The 23427-nt window shown below is 32.8% G+C and overlaps 1 protein-coding gene across 1 annotated transcript in view; it reads right to left on the reverse strand.

Moving 5' to 3' along the window:
• The window catches only part of LOC140435047 (uncharacterized), a 31118-nt gene extending 8531 nt beyond the window's left edge, over positions 1 to 22587 (reverse strand). The window contains exons 1-3 of the mRNA XM_072523735.1: positions 22382 to 22587; positions 8890 to 9065; positions 2459 to 2566 (exon numbers count right to left, since the gene is read on the reverse strand). Coding sequence (XP_072379836.1) covers positions 2459 to 2566; positions 8890 to 9065; positions 22382 to 22522 — 425 coding nt within the window. The 5' untranslated portion in view covers positions 22523 to 22587. The remainder of the gene's footprint in view (positions 1 to 2458; positions 2567 to 8889; positions 9066 to 22381) is intronic.
• Between the last annotated feature and the right edge of the window lie 840 nt (positions 22588 to 23427).

Raw genomic sequence — 23427 nt, forward strand, 5'->3', positions numbered from 1 at the left:
TAACAAAATCAAATTATCTATGACAAAAATAATCTCTTATACTAGGGGAGATCAAATATAGGTAACTAAGGGACCAACAAATATTTATTGAACCGGATCAGAATCATATGGTTTGGTACAAAACTTGTAAGTAGCAGTAAGATAGTAGCAACAGAGATGAAATGCCTGCGAAGATGCTGCATGATGATGATCAGTTAATGAACTGATGAACAGTTGCTATCATCAAGTCCTCGTAGACACTTCGTCTCAGGACCAGCAACTTTATGTGGAGTCGTACATTGTCATGTTATCATATCCACTGGTAACTTAAACATTCTAATGTAAAAGACTAAATAATGTAAACTAAATTGTAAGATATAACTTTTAACGGGTTTTTACCCAGATATTTGGTGGCTCAAAACATGTACCTAGACAGTGATGATGGAATATGGATTCCGAAAACATTTTGTTTTCATGGCATAGCCTGTTTGGGTTTTTTAATTTATATACCTTTTATAAAGGATTTTAACAAACATTTTTTGTGATACATGGTATACAGCCAGCAACAGAAACTTAGTTTCCTTGTGGAAAAAAATAACAATACTCTGTTACGCAGACGGCGCAATATTGATAGCCCAAGATAAAGATAGTCTGCGAAGACTGGTCCAAAGATTTAACATAAGAGCAACAGAATTTAATAGGCCAATCTCATCTCAGAAAACTAAAACCATAGTAGTCAGCAAAGAACCAACCAGATGCAAAATAGAAATTGATGGCATAAGTATTGAACAAGTAATGGAAATAAAATACCTGGGAATTATACTGTCTAGCTATGGAGAGCGAAACAAAGAAGTAAGAGATAGTACAAAGACGCCACGCCAAGATAGTACAGCCACAACGCAAAGGCTACTGGAAACAGCAGAGATGAGAGTACTGAGAATAATTACAGGAAATCCGCTGAGAGATCGAAAGAGAAGTGAAGACATTAGAAGAAAATGTAAGGGTACAATGGTAATGGACACAAAATAGAAGAAAAAAATGGAATAACCACAAAAGCAGAATGAAGGAGAACCGTGTCGTCAAAATAGCAAGAGATAAGTCATCAATCGGCAGAAGTATCGGACGACCGCGCAAAAGATGGAGTGACAATCTTTCATAGAGGTATTATTCCGCCAATGAACAAGCAGAATTGCATATAAAGAAGAAGAAAAAGAAGCAGAAATTTCATTCTTGGTCCCAAGCTAATTGTTCTCTGAACCATTTAACACAATTACGTCGATGTTCAGGGATAACAGGTAGCACCCAATGTGGACGGAATGAAAAAAGGCCCAAACTGCAAATTCGAAGATAAATTGTTCGTAACCCAAAAATTGGCCTGCCATTTTCTACAAACCAATAATTTGAAATATACCTGACAGTAAAAAAACAGTCGCTTAGAGCCTAACCTTCTTCTTCTTCTTCCTTTGCCCTATCCGTTTCGGACGTTGGCTATTAACAAGGCTATTTTGACTTTGTTTACGGCACCTCTGAACAGTTCGGTCGATGTTAGTCCGAACCATTGTCGCAAGTTATGCATCCATGAGTGTCGTCTTCTTCCTGGTCCCCTCCTACTGTCGATTCTTCCTTGGACTATTAACTGTAGCAGCCGGTACTTAGTATGCCTCATGACATGTCCGAAGTACTCAAGCTTTCGTTTCTTTACGGTGAAGATTATTTCTTTGCTTTTGCCTATTCTCTGCATTACTTCCACGTTAGTGATGAGAGCCTAACCTTAGGTGACGATATTGACGTTCTGGTATTTTTCGGCGCCGCCCTCTTGATCTTAGTGGCCGGCATTTTTGATGCAGTACTCACTAACATCTTAATACAGCATCTTAACTTCTCTAAAGTCTATTCTTAATTTCCCGAAAAGAAAATCCGGCTTCTCTTAGGCCAATTATTTGCATCCTATCAAATCATTCAGTTGATGGAAATTTGCCCATTTTCATACCGTAGGAATTGCAAACCACTTTCAGATAAAACCAAAAACCGCACACCGCTAAAATTTAATTGATACTAAACGTAAAAGTTAAAAATTTTAGTACTTGACAAAATTAGAAAAAAAAAATCCTAATGCGATATTGTGGTGATAAGTAAAGCTGCAATTCTAATCATTTATTGTTTTTACCAAGATAAACCTGTATTTCAAATTTTATTAAAAAAAATGGGTGTTCGGATTTTCTGTCACTTAGTATATTATACATGTGTTATCAGACATTTTTTAAACCCTTTATTAATAAAATTTATTTTGTTTTATTTCTAAACCAAAAATTCTAAAAAAATTGATTAAGAAACAGTTTATTAACTACATGACAAATATGCTGTAATAAACGACTAATCAATTATTAACTGTTTGTTTAAAGTTCTAACAGTAATCGATTCAAATCTGTTTCAAGAACCTTAAACAATTTATTTTAATTAACAATAACATCCAACTTACGTTAACAAAATGTGTAATATGTCTCCAAGAACGCCATAATTTTCTGTAGTGTATTCAGCTGCCTCACATATTGCTCTTTGCAAGCACTTCTTCCCAGGATAACCATATCTGAAATTATATTGGTAATAAAGTACTTTATTAAAACTAAAAATTGCAATAAAACCAAATTGTGCTATATTGTATATTAAATACGGGAAGCGAAACAATCTTGGTCGATATGCAAATTCAGTTAGGAAAAATAATACCGTGTTCAAAAAGTAGCTTTTCTTATTAGCTCTGCATATTATTTTTTGCACTATCAAAGACTATATCTTCAACAGAGAAAAAGAAGAAAAAGGGGATGTATTACTTATTCCTACATAGACTGTACTTTAAGATAAATATTGGGAATATAAAAAAATAAGGGACAGCTATAAGCATTGACGGGGGCAGCATCAAAAACTTCTGCGTAACTTTTGATAGGAAAAATCACTAATGCAGAATTACAAATTGCCAATTAAATGAAAATAAGTGTAAACTTAACAATCCAGATATGAACACCTGCAGGAATTAAAACTATTAATACCTTACGCCCACTGATCTATTTAAAAACCATAAAAAATAACATTGATTTACACCCAAAAACAAATTATTAAAAATCTCATCACATACTTTTTTATATCTCGACTTTTAGTTTGTTGGTCATTAGAAGATAATTCGTACAAAAGTTTTAGTAACGTTTCCTTAAAAGGAGTGGGTTTATATGCAGTAAAAATTAGAATTGAGTGTTTTCCTTTTTTGGTATTATCTTTTTTTTTAAACAAAAATTATTAACCCAGGTGACAAATTTTTAAAGGCATTTATGTTTGAGTGAAAATGAAATTATTTTAGGTAGGCGAAATATATATTTCTGTGGCTTGGTTCTAAAAGGGCCAATGTCAAAATTCTTCGAAATTGAGTTTGGCCCTGATTCTTACTGAGAAAGATTAATACTTTATTGTGTAGAAAGATCTTAAGTCTATGGACTGTCATAAGCACTGTATGGAAATTCCACCAAGGCCAATGTAAATTACTAGAATGTTTCATATTTTATAAAAACGACCACAGTAGACATAGGTAAGGGTTTAAAGAGGTTGTTTCATTGTAGAATGGCCTAAGTCTACATCGCCCCTTCTAACTAAAAATATTTTCCTACTCTGTTGACACCGGAAAAGTAACCGAGTGAGCGCCGAATGTGGTACGCCCAAAATTCACTGTAGCTGAACTCATTAATTGACGTATGTTAAGTGTTTAAAACTATGTCTAATCGATGTAAAAGGATTGTCCAACTCGGTAAAGAGCTGAATATTCAAGAAAAAGGTAAGTTTATTAATGACTTTCTTTAAGATAACGTTTTTTGAGGTTATGTTTGCTAATCGGCATCGATCGACTTTGTAAAACTACGTTATGTATTTTTAGTTAGTATTAATAGAAATGCAGGACAGCACTGGCTGACGACTACAACTAAGCTGTTACTGTTTAGTTTATTTAATTAAAATTTAAATGCTATGAAAAGAACATGGAAAAGAAAATGTGAAGGCATGGGAGTACCGGTACGGAACGAATACCTATATACGTTAAGCTTTGCAGACGATCAAGTAGTGATTGAACAAGACCAAGACGACTTCAGCTACATGACGAAGAAACTACGAGAAGAATATACCAAGGCTGGCCTAGATATTAACCTCGCGAAAACAGAGTACCTATCTACAAGTGAAGAAGACATAGAAGATCTACAGATTGATGACAACTTAACAATCAAAGGACAGGATAAATTCAAATACTTAAGGTTTATAATCACGAAAAAGGCAACAACAGAGGAAGAAATTACACAACGATTAGGACAAACAAGAACAGCAATCCGACAACTTAACTCAGTATGGTGGGATAGACACCTAAATATGAAGACAAAAACACAGATTTATACAACATTAGTGCGAAGTATTATGACATATGGGGCTGAAAATTGGATCATAAACAAGAAAAACAGCAGTAAGATAGTAGCAACAGAGATGGAATGCCTAACAAGAATGGATAGGAGAAGTAATGACGAAATAAAGCAAAGAACATCAATGGAAACAGACATACTAACATATATAGAACAAAAAAGACTAAAGTAGTATGGACATGTAAGAAGAACTAGCGACAGCAGATGGATAAAGAGAATAACCCAATAGGAAGAAGAAAAGAGGACAACCCAGAAAATCCTGGAGGAACGAAGTAGACGACGCCATAAGTAAGTGAGGCCTAAAGGATGAAGAATGGGACAACAGAGAGAGGTGGAAACGGTTAAGAGAGGGAAGGCAGTGAATACTGTAGAATCCTTGAATATTTATATGAATAGCTTCGCGATACAGTTTCTATATACCATCATTTTGCGGAGAAGATACATTATTGTATTAAATCATATCATTAAGTCAGGGTATACACATCCATTTATCAACTTTCGCTGGCAAATCTGGTAAACCACAACTGGTGTCATCAGACCCAGTTAAGTCCAGCTGTTAAAACTCAAGATTGATTTTTGTTACCTCTCTTTTCAATTAACGAGAACACGAAAACGACAGCCAAAAATGTCTCCCTACAACGTTACTAAAAAACAACTACTCCTTCTACAAAAAAAAACACTGTGGACATTGAACCTAACTCTTTTTGAATCGAATGCTATAAGCAACTCAACCATTTGTTACTTATGGAATGAAACTCTTCAAGCCGTGGTGGTCAAGAAATTGCATCTTACAGCTTACTTGAAAAATCTTCCTGAGAGCATAAGAGAAATTATATTTTATAGTGAAAGTTGCCCAGGCCAAAAGAAAAATATGTATCTTGCTGTAATGTTTCTACTTAGTATTTAACACTTACGGAATGAAGGACGACATGTGACTATAACACATACGTTTTTGCTTTCAGGACACACCCATATGGAAGCTGATTCAATTCATGCAGCAATAGAAAAAACGAAAAGAGTAACTACTGCCAATATTGATATCCCTAGAGACTGGGCCAACTTGATAAGATTGGTTCCAAGAAAGTCTCTTATTATTGTCAACGAAATAGACCAGAACCAGTTTTTGAACTTCAAAGCAATGCTGACAAACTACTATCAACATAGAAAAGTCAATACCAATGAAGACCCAGTACCATGAAACAAGATAAGTATGCTACGTTCCAGCTGTGAAAAACCAGGGATATTGTTTTACCAAACATTATATGAGGTGGAATCTGCCTTTATGACTATTGACTTAGTTAGGAAGTATAGTACATTTCACAATCGACATTAAGACCACTTTTCACGCAGCCGTTGGGAACTCCAGCGAACAAACTACAACATCTTAGAGACTTGATGCCTTACATCGACCAGCTGATATAGATCACTCCTTGTGAATCCCAGAAAATGGTGGCCATCATCTTTCCGGCCTATAGGACAGTCTTCGCCTTCTTCGAAATAAGTTCGCCGAGTTGTTGTTTCATATTTTAACCTTATTTAGGCTTTTGCCTCTTAATCAGAAATTAGCTTATTAATTAGAAATTATATAAAATGTTTGTATAAAGTACAAGTATATAAAATGTACCAATCATGTTTGTTTGCAGTGCAATAGAAAAGTATGTAATAATTGTACTATAATGGATTTAATAGATTTGAAAAAAATCCTGGCCACTTCTTAATAATAGGTGGTGATTTCAACGCCAAAATAGGCACTAAGGAAGACCCCTCTGAAATAATATTGGGAAATTTTGGAAGCGAAGGCAGAAATGATAGAGGCAAACAACTACTGACTTTCCTTTTGGAAAACAATCTCTATCAAATGAACAGCTTCTTTAAAAAGAAAAAACACAGAAGATGGACATGGGAAAGTCCTGATGGAAAAACAAGGAACGAAATCGACTATTTCTTAACAAACAAAAAAGAATTATTTAAAGACGTAAATGTGCTAAACAAGTTCAGTACTAGCAGTGATCATAAGTTAGTAAGAGCTAAAATAACGATATCAACGGAAAAAGAAAGACTCAAAATGATAAATAAGAAACAACCAAAGAAATAGACAAAACCAACTAACATTCAGGAGTTCGAAAAATATATCGGTAATTCATTGAAAGATACAACAACAGCAGACATCAATATATTGAACAAACAAATAGTCAACACAATACAACAGGCTCAAACTAAATATTGTCCGACAAGCAAAAAAGATGAAGAACTGAGTCAACCCACGAAAATCCTTATAGAACTAAGGCGACAAATGAAAGGACATAACACTGCAAGCAAAGAAGCGATAAATCAAATAAATAAGACGATCACAAAGGCAATAAGAAAAGAAACTACAATGTAGAAAAAACAAAACAGGCAATAGAGCAAAATAAGAACATGAAAGTTTTGAAGAGGAGCGTACAAAAGGGGAAAATAGAAATTAACAAACTGAGAAACAGAACTGGAGAAGAAACAACGAACAGAGATGAAATATTAAGAATAGTCGAAGAGTTCTACACAAAGTTATATAGATCAAGAAAAAAAGATAACAATACGGAACCTCCAATTACACTAAACACTGGGGTATTAAACCAAGGATCAGATTTAATGCCCGATATAACAAAATCAGAAATCAAAGAAGCCCTGAAGAAAATGAAAAATAATCGAACCCCGGGTGAAGATGGAATAATATCAGAAGCACTAAAAATTGGAGGGGATGTATTACTTGAAAAAATTAAACAACTTTTCAATATCTGCCTTCACAGCGCCAATATTCCAACAGACTGGAACAACGCTACTATGATTCTATTACACAAAGCAGGAGACAAAGCAAATTTAGAGAATTACAGACCGATTAGCCTCCTCAGCCATATATATAAGTTGTTTACGCGAATACTAGTTAAGAGAATGGAAAGAAAATTAGAGACTTATCAACCAAGGAAACAAGCAGGATTCCGAAAAAGTTACGGAACAAATGACCATCTACAAAGTATAAAAACCCTAATAGAGAAAGCAGTGGAATACAACAAACCTCTAGTTCTAATATTTATCGATTTTCACAAAGCCTTTGACACAGTTGAGCTAAGCAAAATATTACAGTCGCTTAAAGAATGCAGGCTAGATTATAGATATACTAAATTATTATACAAAATATACCTGCAGGCAACAACCACTGTCAGATTACATACTAACAGTAATCGCATAAAAATAGAACGGGGGGTTAGACAAGGAGACCCAATGTCACCTAAACTTTTTAATACGGTGCTAGAACATGCTTTTAAGAATTTGGATTGGATGACAAAGGGAACAAAAATAGATGGAGAATATCTAAACAACTTACGTTTCGCCGATGATATACTTATAATAGCTGAAGATCTAGGTATGGCAAGAGAGATGGTACAGGAACTCGTTGTGGCTACAGAAAATGTAGGTTTAAATATAAATATCTCGAAAACAAAAATCATGACCATTTTGGTACCCAACCAGAACATCAGTATTGGTGGGAAAGAAATAGAACTCGTAGATAGATATAAATACCTGGGACATGAAATTATGATTGGCAGGGATAACCAGACTCAAGAACTGAAGAGAAGAATCGGCCTTGGGTGGGCAGCATTTGGAAAACTGAAAGAAACCTTTAAAAGTGAGCTGCCCACATGCCTAAAGAGAAAGGTATTTGATCAGTGCGTCCTCCCAGTCTTCACGTACGGAGCAGAAACACTTACCTTAACAAAAGCAGCAGCTACCAAACTGAGAGTCACGCAGAGAAGAATGGAGCGGTCCATGTTAGGAATACCTCTGCGAAACAGAATAACCAACGAAGACATCAGGAGAAGAACCGGAGTGACTGACATCATCGAGAAGATAGCCAGACTAAAATGGAGATGGGCAGGACACATAGCCAGAATGACAGATGGGCGATGGACAAAGAGGTTATTGGAATGGAGGCCAAGGGAAGACAATAGAAGCGTCGGTCGACCACCTACAAGATGGACTGACGATTTAAGAAGACTCAATAAAAACTGGATAAGAGCGGCGCAAGATAGACGGGGTTGGAAACATGAGGAAGAGGCCTATGTTCAGCAGTGGACTCTTGAGGCTGGATGATGGATGATGATGGTACTATAATGAAGTTCGAAGGTCTAAGTTTATAATTATAATTATTAAAAATCGTTCTGTTTACTTTAGTTCTGTTTTGTTTATGCTTTTGTAAGTATCACTGTGTTAAAACAAATTTTTTTTTCAGAATATTAGCATCAGCATTTGTTTTATTCAGAAAAATATAAATTTATGTCGCCAAAATAAAAATAAATATTTCTTTGTTGATATATTTACGCCGTGTCCCTGAGACCCAATGTTTTCCATTATGTACTAGAGATGTGTTTCGATTTAAGACTTAAAATATTTCCAAATCAGTATACTAATGAAAATGAATTGTACAAACCCTTTTATTTTTGATTCGAGCAACCGGTATATTAGTTGTCGAGTTGAAGCATATATCGGTGGATAATTAAGTAAACTTTGGTTTGAGGGTAAAGCGTAAGAACTTTCAAAATTCGCAGAAAAGAAAAGATCAGCCGGACCTCTTAGATCAATTGGTACTGCAATGGCCACAAACATCTGAAACAATATAAAATTTTAAAAGTTTATTGACGTTTCAATTTCCACTTCGGAAATCGTTCTCAAAATACAAAACATTATTGTAAAGTTATTAGAGTTATTGATTGCAATCTTATTATATACTTTGCAAGACTTGGTTAAATTGATAAATTATTTTATTAAATTGAAGTACAGTTAAACTTCTACATAACGGACACCAACGGGAAAAATAATTGTCCGTTATGAAGAGTTATCACTTCATCACGATTGAAATAAAAAATGAGTTTAGACTTGCTTGATTTTATACATTTTCGTACATATTTGTAGAAGCGTTAATAAAGCAAATAAAATACTAATTTACAAAAGAAAGGTATTTCTTCTTAAAAAAATCATCAACTTTGGTTTGTTTTTTGTTTTGATTAATATTTTTCATAATTGACATGATTTAGAATTACATTAGATTGATTTACTCTTGCATCACCTTTATATATAAAAAATAATTCTCTTAATTTTAGGTAAGCATCATTTAAATAACTTGCAGTCGTAGTAAGTTCTAGTTCATCGTCACTCTCATTGTTGGAAACATTGAACACCTGTTCGTCTTCTTTAAAATCCATGATATAAGGATACAAGATATAATATTGCCACGCACTAAACTCGTACATCTCGCGCATGACGTCACCTTGTGCTAAATTTTCAAAATGTATCCATGCTTGCGGATGAAGCGAACTGTTGAAATTCTAATATAATTTAGTAGATGTTTTATTTACTACGTGAATTTAAGCTTAAGTATTTAAACTAGTATATTGTAGAAAATAACACTTTTTCCATGAGAGTGAAGTTTGATGGAGCGCGCCATGACCGAATGCCACAAATTGCAAACTATGAAATTTGATTTTCACACACAAAGTATATATATATATATATATATATATATATATATATATATATATATATATATATATATATATATATATAAATGTAGAAGGTATCGGCGTAGCTCGCAACAAAGGAAAAAATATAATAAAATATGTGCATAAGACGGAAGGTAACCCTATAACTGACTATTGGTCGTCTTCACTATGGTGCAGTTTTAGGCCAATTATTATTTTGGCCCGTTTATCTTCTTCAGTATTAACCCTTAATTATTAAGTCATTAGAGTTAAAGTATACAGGACCATACCAGATATCAAAAAACACAGACTAGTTACGATAGCATATAATCTGTGCTAGTTAGGTATTTTTAACTACAAACTAACCGAATACTTTGACGAGTAGGTAATTCTTCCAAAACAGCATCCTTGGGGATAAAACAAGAAGCACCAGCCTTCGCACCATCATCAAAAGTGTTTCCACTATTGTTACAAAGTTCCGCTCTACAAAAACAAATATTTAGTAATGAAATCATTAGACATTATTATTTAGCACTTCAATATAATAAATATCACGTACCTATTTAATAAATCATCCACAAGTCTTTTTTGTTGTTTTTTATGTTGCCGGTTCGTTCTATCAAAATTCGCCTTCTCGTTCTGTTAATTTTTTTTTAGATAAATTTATTGACGGAACAGCGTCTTTTTAAAGAACGATGTTTTGCTGGTATATACCCCAGAAAAGAAATTTATGTTTTAAATTACGTTCATAATCACTTTCAATAAAGTGCTTAGAGCAAACACGAGCAAATTTAATATTAAAACTATCCTGGCGTTTACACAAATGTTTACAAACAGCTTGCATTTCCTTTTCTTTTGGAAAGCTATGAAATGCTGTACAAAACTCTTGCAAACATATTGTCAACGGCACAACCATACACTGCACACCTCATATTGCGAAAAATTTAAAGCCTTTAACACTCTCAAAATATTATTTTACTAAATATTGGCTATGAACCGTAAATGTAATATCAAAACACCATATGGCGAAATTTAGCACAAGCTGAGGTCACATAAGCCATGCCTACATGCGCGGTATCTTATCTGTTTGTATTTGTATCATGGTTAAAATCACTAACACAACTAGCTAAGTTTACTTCAGGATTTTTCGTCAATTGGGCTGCATCAATCTCTAGGTAGTTCAAAACATTTTAAAATCCATGACTTTTGCAAAAGGTTGACAATGGCAAATCATCTTCCAGATTTGTAGTTACAGATTTTCCACAATTTCTTCTCCATTATTATCGTTTTTTAAAAAACCACACCTAATAAAACACTTTTTTTTTGTTTGAAACATCCCTCAATGCTGCTACAATTCAAATTAAGGCGTTAGCAATCGTTCTAGACTTTTTTAGTTCAGCCCTTGATTACGTACATTTTATAGATGGTAATTCTTCCCATCAAAAACTTTTTATACAGGGATTTAAAGTTTTTAATTATTCCTTGGTCTAACGGTTGATAATGTGCTGTAGTATTAAATGGCAAAAATATTTTCAATATGTTAGATAACTGAATATCCAGATGGGATGTTGCGCTGTCTAGGAATAAGAGAGTTTCTTTTTTGACGTTGTATTTTTTTGTCAAATTTGTGCAGCCAATATGTTATGACACCTCTGGTAATCAAGGCCTTCTTGTTGTAGTACCAGTCGACTTGGACTTTATCAAGAATAAAATTTTTAAAACATCAGGGATTTTACTTTTACCAATTACCAAAGATTTTAGGTTTTTCTTTTTCGACATTTTTCGCACACAATAATACGGTCAGCCTTTTCTTAGTAGATTAAATCCCATTTTCTTCTTTTTCTTTGGCTTTTCCCATTATGAGTTCGCCGTTTTCGTCCTCCACAGCACTCTATTCTCCCAGTCACCTTCTCTGGGGTCTCTATCTATCATAGCATTTCCGACGTATGTTTTCCATCTTGTAGCAGGACTTCCTCTCCGTCTTCAGTGCACTTTTTATTACGAAATGTAAAAATTTTACTTGATAAGGCTCGATAATACAGACCAGTCTCGTCAGCATTATAAATATCGTCAAGTAAATAGCCACTTAATAAATTTGGCAGTTTTCATTGCCACTCTGAGACGACGTAAATGTTAACACTTTTATCTTCTCCAGAAAATGCTCTAAATTTAATGTTAAGCAAAACTTGTTAAGTCAACCATTGAAAGCTTTAAAATTCAAATTGAGTTATTTCGTCGCCTCTCAAGCTTTTTCTTTTATTATCTATCCGGATAATGGAATGTTTAGACTTCTCACTTTCCAAACCAATCGTACACTATAGTATAGATGGCAAAACCTTCAGTTTTAATCGTTTGTTTTTAGTTAAACATTTACACTTTCACTATACCACTTTTTTAAATCGGCCTTTATCTCTAAAATGTCACTAACTTGAATTTTTCCTATTTAAAACTTTTCGATCAAAACTCGAACACTATAATTTTTTTAGATGCTCCTATCAACAATATTTTTTCTTCTTAAAAACTTAAAAACTTTCTTTTATTAAAAGACAATGTTACCTTTAGATCAGAATACCGCAATTAAATTAGAAATGTACACAGTTCGTCAAACTTGGCTCTGTCTTTCAGTTTAAAGTCTAGCGATATGAAAAATAAAGAAAGAACGCATTCGGAGTAAAGAAGATAGCAAATGCGTTCGAATTTTAAAATTATTTTATTATGGAACTACGACTGGGGGAGGGTCAATTGAACTCAATAGGTATTGAAATTTAAATAATTAGGAGTAATTATTTAACGTAATAATATGTGAGGAAAATTATCGATTTTTATTGTTTTTAAAGATGAAATATATTAAAAAAATTGATATTTAGAAATCAAATTATTAGTAAAATCATTTCAAATTTTGTTTGCTTCCACATTAGAATATGTTTAGATTTATTTTATTTCAGTACGTTACATATATAAAATACACGTTTGTAGCAAGTCTTTTATTTCATCTTTTTTTGAAGCAGTCGTTATATTTTTTTCACTTTAAACATTGTGGTATGGGTCATTATCAATCACTGATACACTTTGTGGTGGTAAGTTCGGAATCAACATTTCCACTAGCCACTTTTTATAATTTTGAAAGTTCAACTGACTATGGTAATCACCAGTAGGAATTTTTTATAAACCCCATTTCTCCATGAACTATTATTAACCTCTGTCCTTTAGAGATAGGTTTAAGCAAACTATCGTGAGAATCATCATTCCAACTTTTATTGAATGTGTGACCAGAGTGGATGTATGTTTCGTTCATGTATACTATAGGACGATTTTCGTTTCTGTACCTCTTATACTTCGCAAAAAAGCTATCCTTTTTTGTTGGATGTCAGGTTTTTCCATAAGCAATTTTTTCTTTGTCTTGGAGTTTTTCGCCAACGGAAACCAATTTTATGTAATACTTTTCGTAACCTTTCATACGATCCTGTGTAATTAATTTCATTGACAAATTTCCTGTGTATGCCTCTCAACGTAGGAAATTTTTTTCGTGGACGTGAAAATTTATTACAAATCTCCGAAGAATTTCCTTATCCATATTATCCAACTTAGTTTTGGTCGCACTTTTTCATCTTTTACTATTGGAACGAATTTTTTATTTTATGGAACGAATCACTTTCACCATCTTCAACTGATCTCATTTCCTTTGAAATTTGCTTTACAGAACCAACACTAACACCAGTTGCGCGCGAAACACATTCTTGAATATTCGTTAGTTCTATTATCGGATGTTTAGCCTCTGCTTCTCGTTTCATAAAATATATCACATTTGCTATAATTTCACGAGATTGACCACTCAAAACTTTACGATGAACTTTTAATTTAAATCCCATTGTAACGGTACCGGATTAATAAGTCCTACACCAGTGTAATTGATATGCGTCTGATCTGTTTGCTTCTGCTAACATAATGGAACTCAGTATATTCGGGCTACTGACGGATCCTCCCCTCCAAATTTATATTCTTGTCAAAACTCAGAGACATTGGTATTCTTGACGATCTGTACATATGATGAATACATTCTAAACAGGGTTTTTCCAAACCAAACTCGACGTATCTAAAGTACCTAGTTTTATGACCATAAGTACCTACTTATATAATTAGTTTTATGGCTACAATTAGTAAAGTACATATTTAGATTTCCAGAGCCCCAATTTTATCTTTTATTTGCCTTTACCTGACTGTCCATTGTTGGCAGGTAAAATGAGAATAATTTCTTAGAAAAACTGAAGGCGAATTTTGTCAGGAGTCTGAGAAGAGTTTGCACTTTTCCTATTTACGCACAATATGAAATGTTCGGTACCCTAAAAACTGTCCGTTTAGCAGAGGTTTCCGTTGTGGAGAGGTGTCCGTTAACAGAAGTTTTATTGCATGGATAAATATAAATTTAAATCTCGAGGAGAGCTCATGACGGCAAATAATATCACACAAAAATATGAAAAGATAAATATGATACCAAAATAAATATTTGTAAATTAGGTCTCCAAAAATGGAAAACCTAGTATTGTAAGATCCGATATAAGAAAGACCTTCACCGATCTGTTTAATTAATTAAAATTATTTGATATTAGAACTTCGTATGTTAAAAAGTATAAAATGCAAAAGGTGACCGATATAATTTTGTCCAGACTGTAATAATTAATTTATAATTAATAATACTGTAAAGATATTTTATTCAGTACAAAAATATTATTATTTTAAACCATAAATATAAATAAAGTGATATAATGAATGCTCGAATAAATGAATTTTAATCAAATCAAAAGGCAGATATCGGGCACAGTTTTTATTAAATCCTGCCTAAGTACTTTCCCTCTCAGAGCATCTTCAGGGGCATTTCGTCAAATTGGGCTATCCAACAATATATATATAAAATGAATATCATTATAAGTACTTGGGCAAGATTTAATAATAAAAACTGTGCTCGATATCTGCCTTTTATTTGATTAAAATAAAAATTGTTGTACAATATTGATTCCAATCATTGATTTTTGTTCTACTTCTGATTCACCGGCACTAAATTTTCATTATTGCCCTTGCTTCATTTGCCATAATCTTCCGTCATTTCGAGAATGTCTTGCAGTTTCAAAGGCGTTTGGTTTTCAATAAATTATGATGGTTTTAAAGAATCATCTAAATGCCACCCACCGTTTTTAGTCCGGATTGCGGCTCAATTGAATTAAGTCACATGTAGTTAACAAAAATAATTCTTAAAATTTTTTGTTGTAAAAATTTCCAGAATGTAGGTATAGTGTTGTCAAGTCAGGATTAAAACTTTTAATTTTTTTAAAAAACTGTTCTTTGTCGTCTTTTGCAGCATAAGGTATATATTATAAAAATGCGATTTTTGCTTCATTTACTCTTTTGTAGTTATTCACGGCATACATTTTCGCGGTAAATCCTTCAACAACAGTCATTTTTTGATCAATGAATATGTCGGCCTCATCAGTTAACGTTGTAAAAACGGTTTTATACCTTTCATTTCAAAAAAATGGTCTTATTTTTCACTCATTATAAAATGATGCTGTGTAATCGCAACCTATATACGCGTGGAAAGCAGGTTAACTTTGACATAATTTTATTTGCTGAAGAACCTAGCCAATTTGCAAATTATGAGATTTTGTGCATATTTCCCAGTAAAATCACCAAAACATCAGAATCCGAAGCTCTAATAAAAATCTTTGATCCAGGTGTAATTTTATGAGCGTGAAAAACAATCAAGTTTTAATATAATTATTGTGAGCTTGATATGAGTTTTCAACGGTTAAAAATATTTTTTTGTCTCGGATAATTGTCAGCAAATTTTTAATACCACAATAATCAGCGATCCCAATAACTAACCAAAGTGTGTTCACCATTGGGTGTAGCTCCCTTTGACACTTTGTCACATTTCCAGTCTTTCAAACATATTGTTTATAATTATATTGATAATTTTTCGACTGTTCTAACAACCATTCAAATTTCGTCATTTTGTGTCATGTGGAACAATTTCACCCAATCATGTCAACATTAGACTGATAATTGCATTCAGTGCAATTTTCAATTCATATGACAACACGATCGAGTTTGACAACTTCATCCAAATAAATTTCAAAATGTCACGTTTTGTCAAGATTATAAATATTATGCGTGGTAATAGATCTTCTATAGTAGAGAACAGCAACGAATCTAATGTTAACTTAAATTTTAATAATTGTACTTTCACTAACTGTACTTTTAATAAATAAATGTTTCGTTATGTTGGGTTATGATTTTTTTTTCGAAAAATTATCCGCCGAATATCCCTCGGACATTGATGAATGCCTCATAATTTCATGACAAATTTCTCAAGCTCGTTGCTTGGTAACAGCACGAAGCCGAAGGCTTCGTGCTGTTACCAAGGAACGAGCTTTCGATTGTCATGAAATTATCTCGTCTGTTATCACTGTCCTAGGGATATTACTACAGATAACAAATTACAATAAATAAATGAAGTTAAAAAAAAATAATTAGCCAAAAAGCATACCAGTGCCTATTTAAAACCATAGTTTTTAAGGCTTTGCAAAAAATGTTTACGCCTAACTTGTTGCGATTCAGAAATTTTATATGGAAAATCGAATTCCTTTCGAGCTTGACGTTCAGAATCTTTGATTGAGGGTAACAAATAGCGGTCAAACATTAAATGGATTTCTACAGCATTTTTAGAACAAATTTTTTTAGTATTGATTCTGAAATTTTTTCAAATGCAGCAGATAGTTACCAATAAGGTGTAAGTAATAAAATCCATCTAATAGTTCTACGTTAATAAATGTGGCTCAGAATTTCGCTTTAATCTGAAATTCTGAATTTGGTTTCGAAAATTAGTTTACGGATTTTATTATCAGATGTCGCTATTTGCGTCTATACGAAGCCATGTTAGAGTTGCTTCCTAAGACAGAAAAGATTTATTTTCACGTTCAAAGCGACTGCGAAAGCCGTTCTGATGAGGCCTATTAGGCCGAAATACGTATAAGCGGATGCGCAGGCGCCCTGTACGTGAAATCAAATCTTGACTGTCTTTTCCTTTTTATTCCGGTATACTCTGTACGACTACTAGAAACCAATTCGCTAAGAATTTTGCTTAGTTGAGGAGATATGTTGTGGAATGCAATTTTTAGATTCCCCATGTCTCTAATAAATTTTGTGATATTTTGAGAAGTTTGATGACGTTGTTACGTTTGATAGGTCTGTCATATCTTCCAAGAGTTAGGAATTGAAATAAACCCCAATTTTTGTTGGCTGCCAGTTTCTGTGACGTTCAGCAGGAAATCGACAACCTTTTAGATATAGCTTTGAGAGTCGAAATATTAAACAACTTTTGGTAATCAATTGTATCACCAAAGGAATTCACCGTTTGTTTTATTCCCTTTATGATACTATCCAAGTTTTTTGTATCCATTCGAATTTTGCTTTTTTGCAAGAGTGTGAAGTATCATCTTTATTAGTTAATCCAATATTTTCTTTTACAGTTGATAATTTCTGTCGTCATGCGTTGGCTGAGTACTCATACTTTGTACTTACCGTTAGTGTTAAATCTCTTTGTTAAACCCACCAGTAGAATTTATAAAATTAAGTCATTTGTTAATTATTAATTAATTAGAGCCTGGACACAATTGTATCGAGCACCTCTTTTTTTTATATTTTTTAACCTCCTAAATTACATATCAAATAATTTTTATCCGTTAAACAGATAGATGAAGATCTTTGTTATATCGGAACCCCTACTATAGTGAACTGTTTTAATGCGTACTATTAACCGAGAGGGAAACTTTTTAAAACCGAGAGAGATTATTTATGGAGCTTTATTTAGATGATTTATTATTTTTCCAAATCTTTTTTCTTTGTGGCATCTTACTACAATTTACTATTTTTGTTGGGATACACACACCCACAATTTTACTTTAAAATAAGTTTATTTAAGGTTTCGATTTCTACTTCGGAAATCGTTCTCAAAATACAAACATTAATAAATTAAACAAATTTTTGTTTTTGTTTTGTTTGTTGAATAATTTAAATTGATCTGACTCATTCATATTAAAAACTCAGACATATTTTATACATTTTAAAGTAAATGACTTTAAAATGATATTATCGTTATTTTTGAGTTGCATTCCTGCGATGAATTTATTGGAAGATGCTTCATTCGATTAAATAAAATCAATTTTAACTTAAGCATACGCGTCAAAAAAATCATAGCATGCGATTTGTTTTTAAAAGACAACCACATGCAATGAAGACAGTTAAATCCTCCAGTTAGTGATCCCATAGTAAATCATGAGAAAAAACCAGGAAATCACCTCTGGATACTATCCCGAAATTGTAATTATTTGGTCTTACATTAAGTCTACTCTGAATATTAACACCAAACTCCAATTTTATGTTATGTATGTTATTTTAAAACATAAATTATGTATCCTGGATATATTATTGACTTACTAATAGTAATATTTTCTCTCTATTGATTTGATGTTATAATATGGGTAACCAAATTCTACTGCATTCTGGCGAGGAATTTGCAACACAATTGGTTTCATTTAACATAATTAGAGCCGCTTTCTTGATTTTTCTGTTTTTTATTTTTTGTTTTTTTCAGAACAATACTTTAATCGTTCCATTCAACTCTATGTTTATTTCCGATGCGTATTTACATATATTTGATATCTACCAAATTCTTTATTTCCAATATAAGACTGATGTTCATTTACTCTAATACTTAAAGGTCCTTATGTTTTACCTAAATAAAAATGTTCTCATTCACAAGGTATTTTATAAATACAATTCTTTGTTCTGTCTTATTCATTGTTAGGTTTAGTTTTAGATAATATCTCAATGTGTAACCTTAGAGAAAGTAAAAGTAAATTAACATCAAAATAAGAACAACAATCTAAGCGAGTACTGTGAGCTAATACATACCCAACTTTTACATACATCTCTTCTACAATAAGTTCCAGCCTCATACATGAAGTTTACAGTACCCTATTTGCACTACCTTAGTTTCAACGCAACAAAAAAGGGGCATCTTCCATAGACGGACTGTTTGGAGCTTTCTTAGAGCAGTCAGTGCAAACAGCTTTGGCAATCTGTTTGCAGTTTCAATGCAAAATTGTCATTTGCAATACACAGACCGTTGAAGCAGTTCGTATGCGATCGCATACGAATGCAGTAAAGAGCTGCTCAACGCATCCCACATGAACCGCTTGGAGCTATCTGCTCCGACTGCTCGAAGCATAGACACAAATAATTTTGTTCCTTATCACTGTATAAGGAGAAAACCTTATGCTGTGGCCTCGTCCTCCCACTCGCGCATATCGATTCGATCATTCATTTATCGTTGTATATCACACTACATAATACTACCTACTTTCAAGAAAAATGTCAAATAGAGCTGATTTGGATGATGACTTGTTTATAAATGAAATTAAAGTACAAGAATGTATATGGAATTATTGATGTAAAACTTACAGCGATAGGCTTCTTTGTAGTCTGTGAAAAGCTTAAAACGGATTTTGATTTTTGTTTACGTAACAAAAAAATGAGAAGTATTCTGTTTTTGTCTGAATCTATGTTGCAACTGATTGAATATTGATATTGATTGAATACGAGTGGTCGTATTGCAGTCGCCCACGACTTCAATCGTACAGCTGGTAGCAATCGGGTTGTAGTCGAGTCCAACTGCAACATGTTCGCTCTCGGCTCTTGTGCAGTTTGGTCTCGACTGCTCTAAGCAGGCTGTCTATGAAGACCCTAAACGAGGCCGTCATAACTTTTTCTGGTTCGGTCAAACTTAGTCGAAAATTTAACTAAGATTTGAATCGGCAATGCTATTGTTAATTTGTATTTATGAGCCTTAATAAGAAACTCCTAAGATTATTAAAGTTATATATTCATATACGTTCTTAATATTAATTTTATATAAAGATAACTAATTAATTTAATAATATTAATACAGGTTATTTACAAGAAATACATCACCAGCAAAAATTTTAAAATTTCTAAAACAAAAATACGGTAAAAAAGATTCTTATTGACTCTTTTACTTATTAACCTTCTTTGAGAGTAAAAAGTCAAGAAAATGTAGTGTTAGTGTTGTGAATCAATCGCTTAGGTATATTTTTCGAAATATATCCAACAGCTCTGATACCTAAGGCCATATTGAGGACAAATTGTCTACATATCTTTACCATACTGTGGGTTTTAAATTTTGTTTAGCAATAATATTTGTTTCGAAATATATCATAAATGTATTATCTAGTAATGAAGATAAAGCAGAGCCCATTTCTAGACCTTCTTCTTCTTTCAGTGCCTATTCGTTCCGAATATTGGCATTTCTAGACCAACATTTGTTTATTATAGAATTCTTTATTTAGTTGAAAATAGGTATTATCAGTACATATTGTCAATACCTCTATTAGAGCGGATACATTAAGTCTTGTTCTAGTTATCAATGTATCATCATTTTTTTATTTACAAATTCGCATCAACCTGAAGGTTATTAGCGAGAATCAGATTTTCAATATTAGATATATTATATATTAACAAAATTAATAGCTTTTAAGTAGTTTAACATATTTGTGAATGAACAATTTGCACCAAGTGCGTTCTCTAAGTTTATTGAGATACCATAATTGATTCTTGCTGTGGAGAAAACTGGACAGTCTACAACAACATGTTTCACCGAGAGTTTAACGTTACACTGCTCACATTTTGGTTCGGATTGTTTAGTAATTAAGAACTTGTGCGTGGCACTGGTATGACCTAATCTAAGACGAGTTATTGTCACTTGATCCCTTCTTTTAGTGGGGAAACATCTCCATGGTTTAATGTCCGGTTTAATATTCCGAAGAGTGGACACTGAAAATTCCCACCGGTTTTGCCACTCATTTAGGATCCGCGATTTAATAACACTTGAAACATTACTAGCTATCACGTATTTCACAATAATAGAGTCAGCTGAATTGACGGCTTCACGCGCACACTTATCTGCTTCTTCATTACCTCTAATACCATTATGTGATGGAATCCAAATAAAGATTACCTCCTTATTACAATTTTCTATCTCTATCAGATTTTGTTTTATTTTTTCAAGAATATGATTCGCTGGGTATATTCTTCCTATAGATTGTAGTGAGTTTAGTGAATCAGTCAAAATTATATATTTCTGATTTGGTGAGGATATAATATATGTGAGTGCCTCGTATATGGCATATAATTCTGCATTAAGAGTACTATAGTGTATTGGCAACTTATATTTTTGACACATATTAGAGGATATAACTGCTGCTCCCACGCCATCTGTTGATTTTGAAGCATCTGTATAAATTTTAGACAAATTTGTATACTTTGATAATAAGTTTTGCAGATTTTGATGTATTATACTATGGCTAGTAGTGTGTTTGTCCAATGATGTTAGGGTAGTTATTATTTTAGGTACTCCCAAAGTCCATGGTGCAGCAGGTTCAAAACTAACGGGAAAGCAGGGAGGTAAGGTGGTGTTCAGAGATGAGAGATCCATTTTGATTCGGTGGTAGAAAGGTTTATGTAGACGTGGTTTATTGGAGAAACATGTTGATAATCGGTTAAGGTGATCATATTTGAAGGTGTGGTTGTTAGGATTTGCATTTGATTGAATTGCATAGTTTAACTTTAAGTACATTCTTCTGTGACATAGTGATGGTTCAACTGCTTCACAATACAGGCTTTCTATTGGTGTGGTAATGTATCATCATTCTCTAATTTTGTTTTGAATATTTTTAAATATTATCTAATGGCACATTTGTAAATAAATTATTTATGTCAAACTTTAATAAAATATTATCTAAATTAAATTCAATATTCGATAATTTTTTTAAAGAATGTTGCGTATTCTTTATAAAGTCATTAATGTCGCCTTTGAAATTTAATGAAAAGAACGGAGTGTTACAGCTACCAGTGGTAATCGTACATTGCAATATAAAAGTGCCTACTAAATTAACCAAGCACACTCTTTAAATTCCCTGCAAAGTGTAGAAAAAAGTGCAGTTAATCAAATTAACAAACACTGTATTTAGATCCTATCCATAGATACCAAAATATTATAAAAACATACAAAACTTCTAGAACTTACTAGACTTTCACGCTAAATGCATACAAAGTTGAAGGGGCATATTATTATTGAAAATAGAAAATAATAATAAATATTTTTAAAAATACGCAAAGTAACAAAATTCTGTTAGAGAAAAAAGTATTTTTTATTATTATATGAATCTATGGCTTTATATAAACTCATAGTAAAAGTTAACGATAGTTTCATAGTAAATGGTTAGAGCTTAATAAGCATTTTTAAACTTTATCTTCCGTTAAGTCAGACTATTAGCTCAAAATAGGGTAATAACTCTTAACTATACTACTTACCCCAATATAAGGATTTCCTGTATTAGAATACGGAAACCTAATCGGGTTGGTAAACTGAAATCCCTGTGGCACAACTTTCCCCACGAGTATCACCAACACTAACAAACTACACAGGCAACGAAATTTCGTATTTTCAGTCATGATAGTTTCTGTTTTACTTGCAAGAGAATGACCTCACCTTACGTTAAAGAACTTATATGAGTGTAAACAAGATACAAAGTTTTCCAATAGGTGCTGCCATTCGGGTGTTAATGAAACAGTAAATCAGGAGAGTTTCACAGTGGTGTACATATAAAGGTATTTTCTAAAAAGAGTGTTAATTTTATATATGATTTCTGACCCTTAAAACGTCTGAAATTGGTTTGCAATATGTTTACTTAACCCATCAAGGACGGAGTTTAATTTTTTTTTAAATTAATATAATTTTAAAAAAAATTTTTAAATAAATTATTAGTTATGCTTAAAACAACAAGAAATAATTATGTTTTTTTTTCTCAAAACAGTATGCAGCCATATGGCAACGCTGATCTTCTGGAGGATCAAAAAATAAGCACATGCTAGAAAACATAAATTTTAATTAGTAATGTGAATATTAAATTAAAATCGTGTGTGAAAATTAACGTTGAACCTTGCATTCAGTATACATTGTGCGCATGGCGGATTTGCAGTTTTCAGCTGCACATCTCTTCTGTTTTCCATCAGGGGTGTTTGTTAATAAATGTCCTATATTGTTAAAATTGAATGTCATCGAAAACTCTGAAAAACGATCTACTGGAGATACTTAACCTTGGACGACCTCCTTGCCTTGCCGGATTCTGTACCCTTGACAAATATGTTTTCAAAGTATCTCGCTTGAATTAAAGCTGCGTCAAAGTATCACCTGATTTTCTTTTTAAATTCTAACTGTTTTGCACTAATCAGTCAATTAGCCAGGTAACAAAGCACCTAAACTATTTCTTTTCCACGGCGTCCTATACGATATCTGGATATGTTTTCGTCCATAAGATCACTGCCTCCAGTTGAGGAATTATATGTCGCAATAACTG

Source organism: Diabrotica undecimpunctata, chromosome 2 (assembly GCF_040954645.1).
Source record: "Diabrotica undecimpunctata isolate CICGRU chromosome 2, icDiaUnde3, whole genome shotgun sequence".
Classification (NCBI taxonomy): domain Eukaryota; kingdom Metazoa; phylum Arthropoda; class Insecta; order Coleoptera; family Chrysomelidae; genus Diabrotica; species Diabrotica undecimpunctata.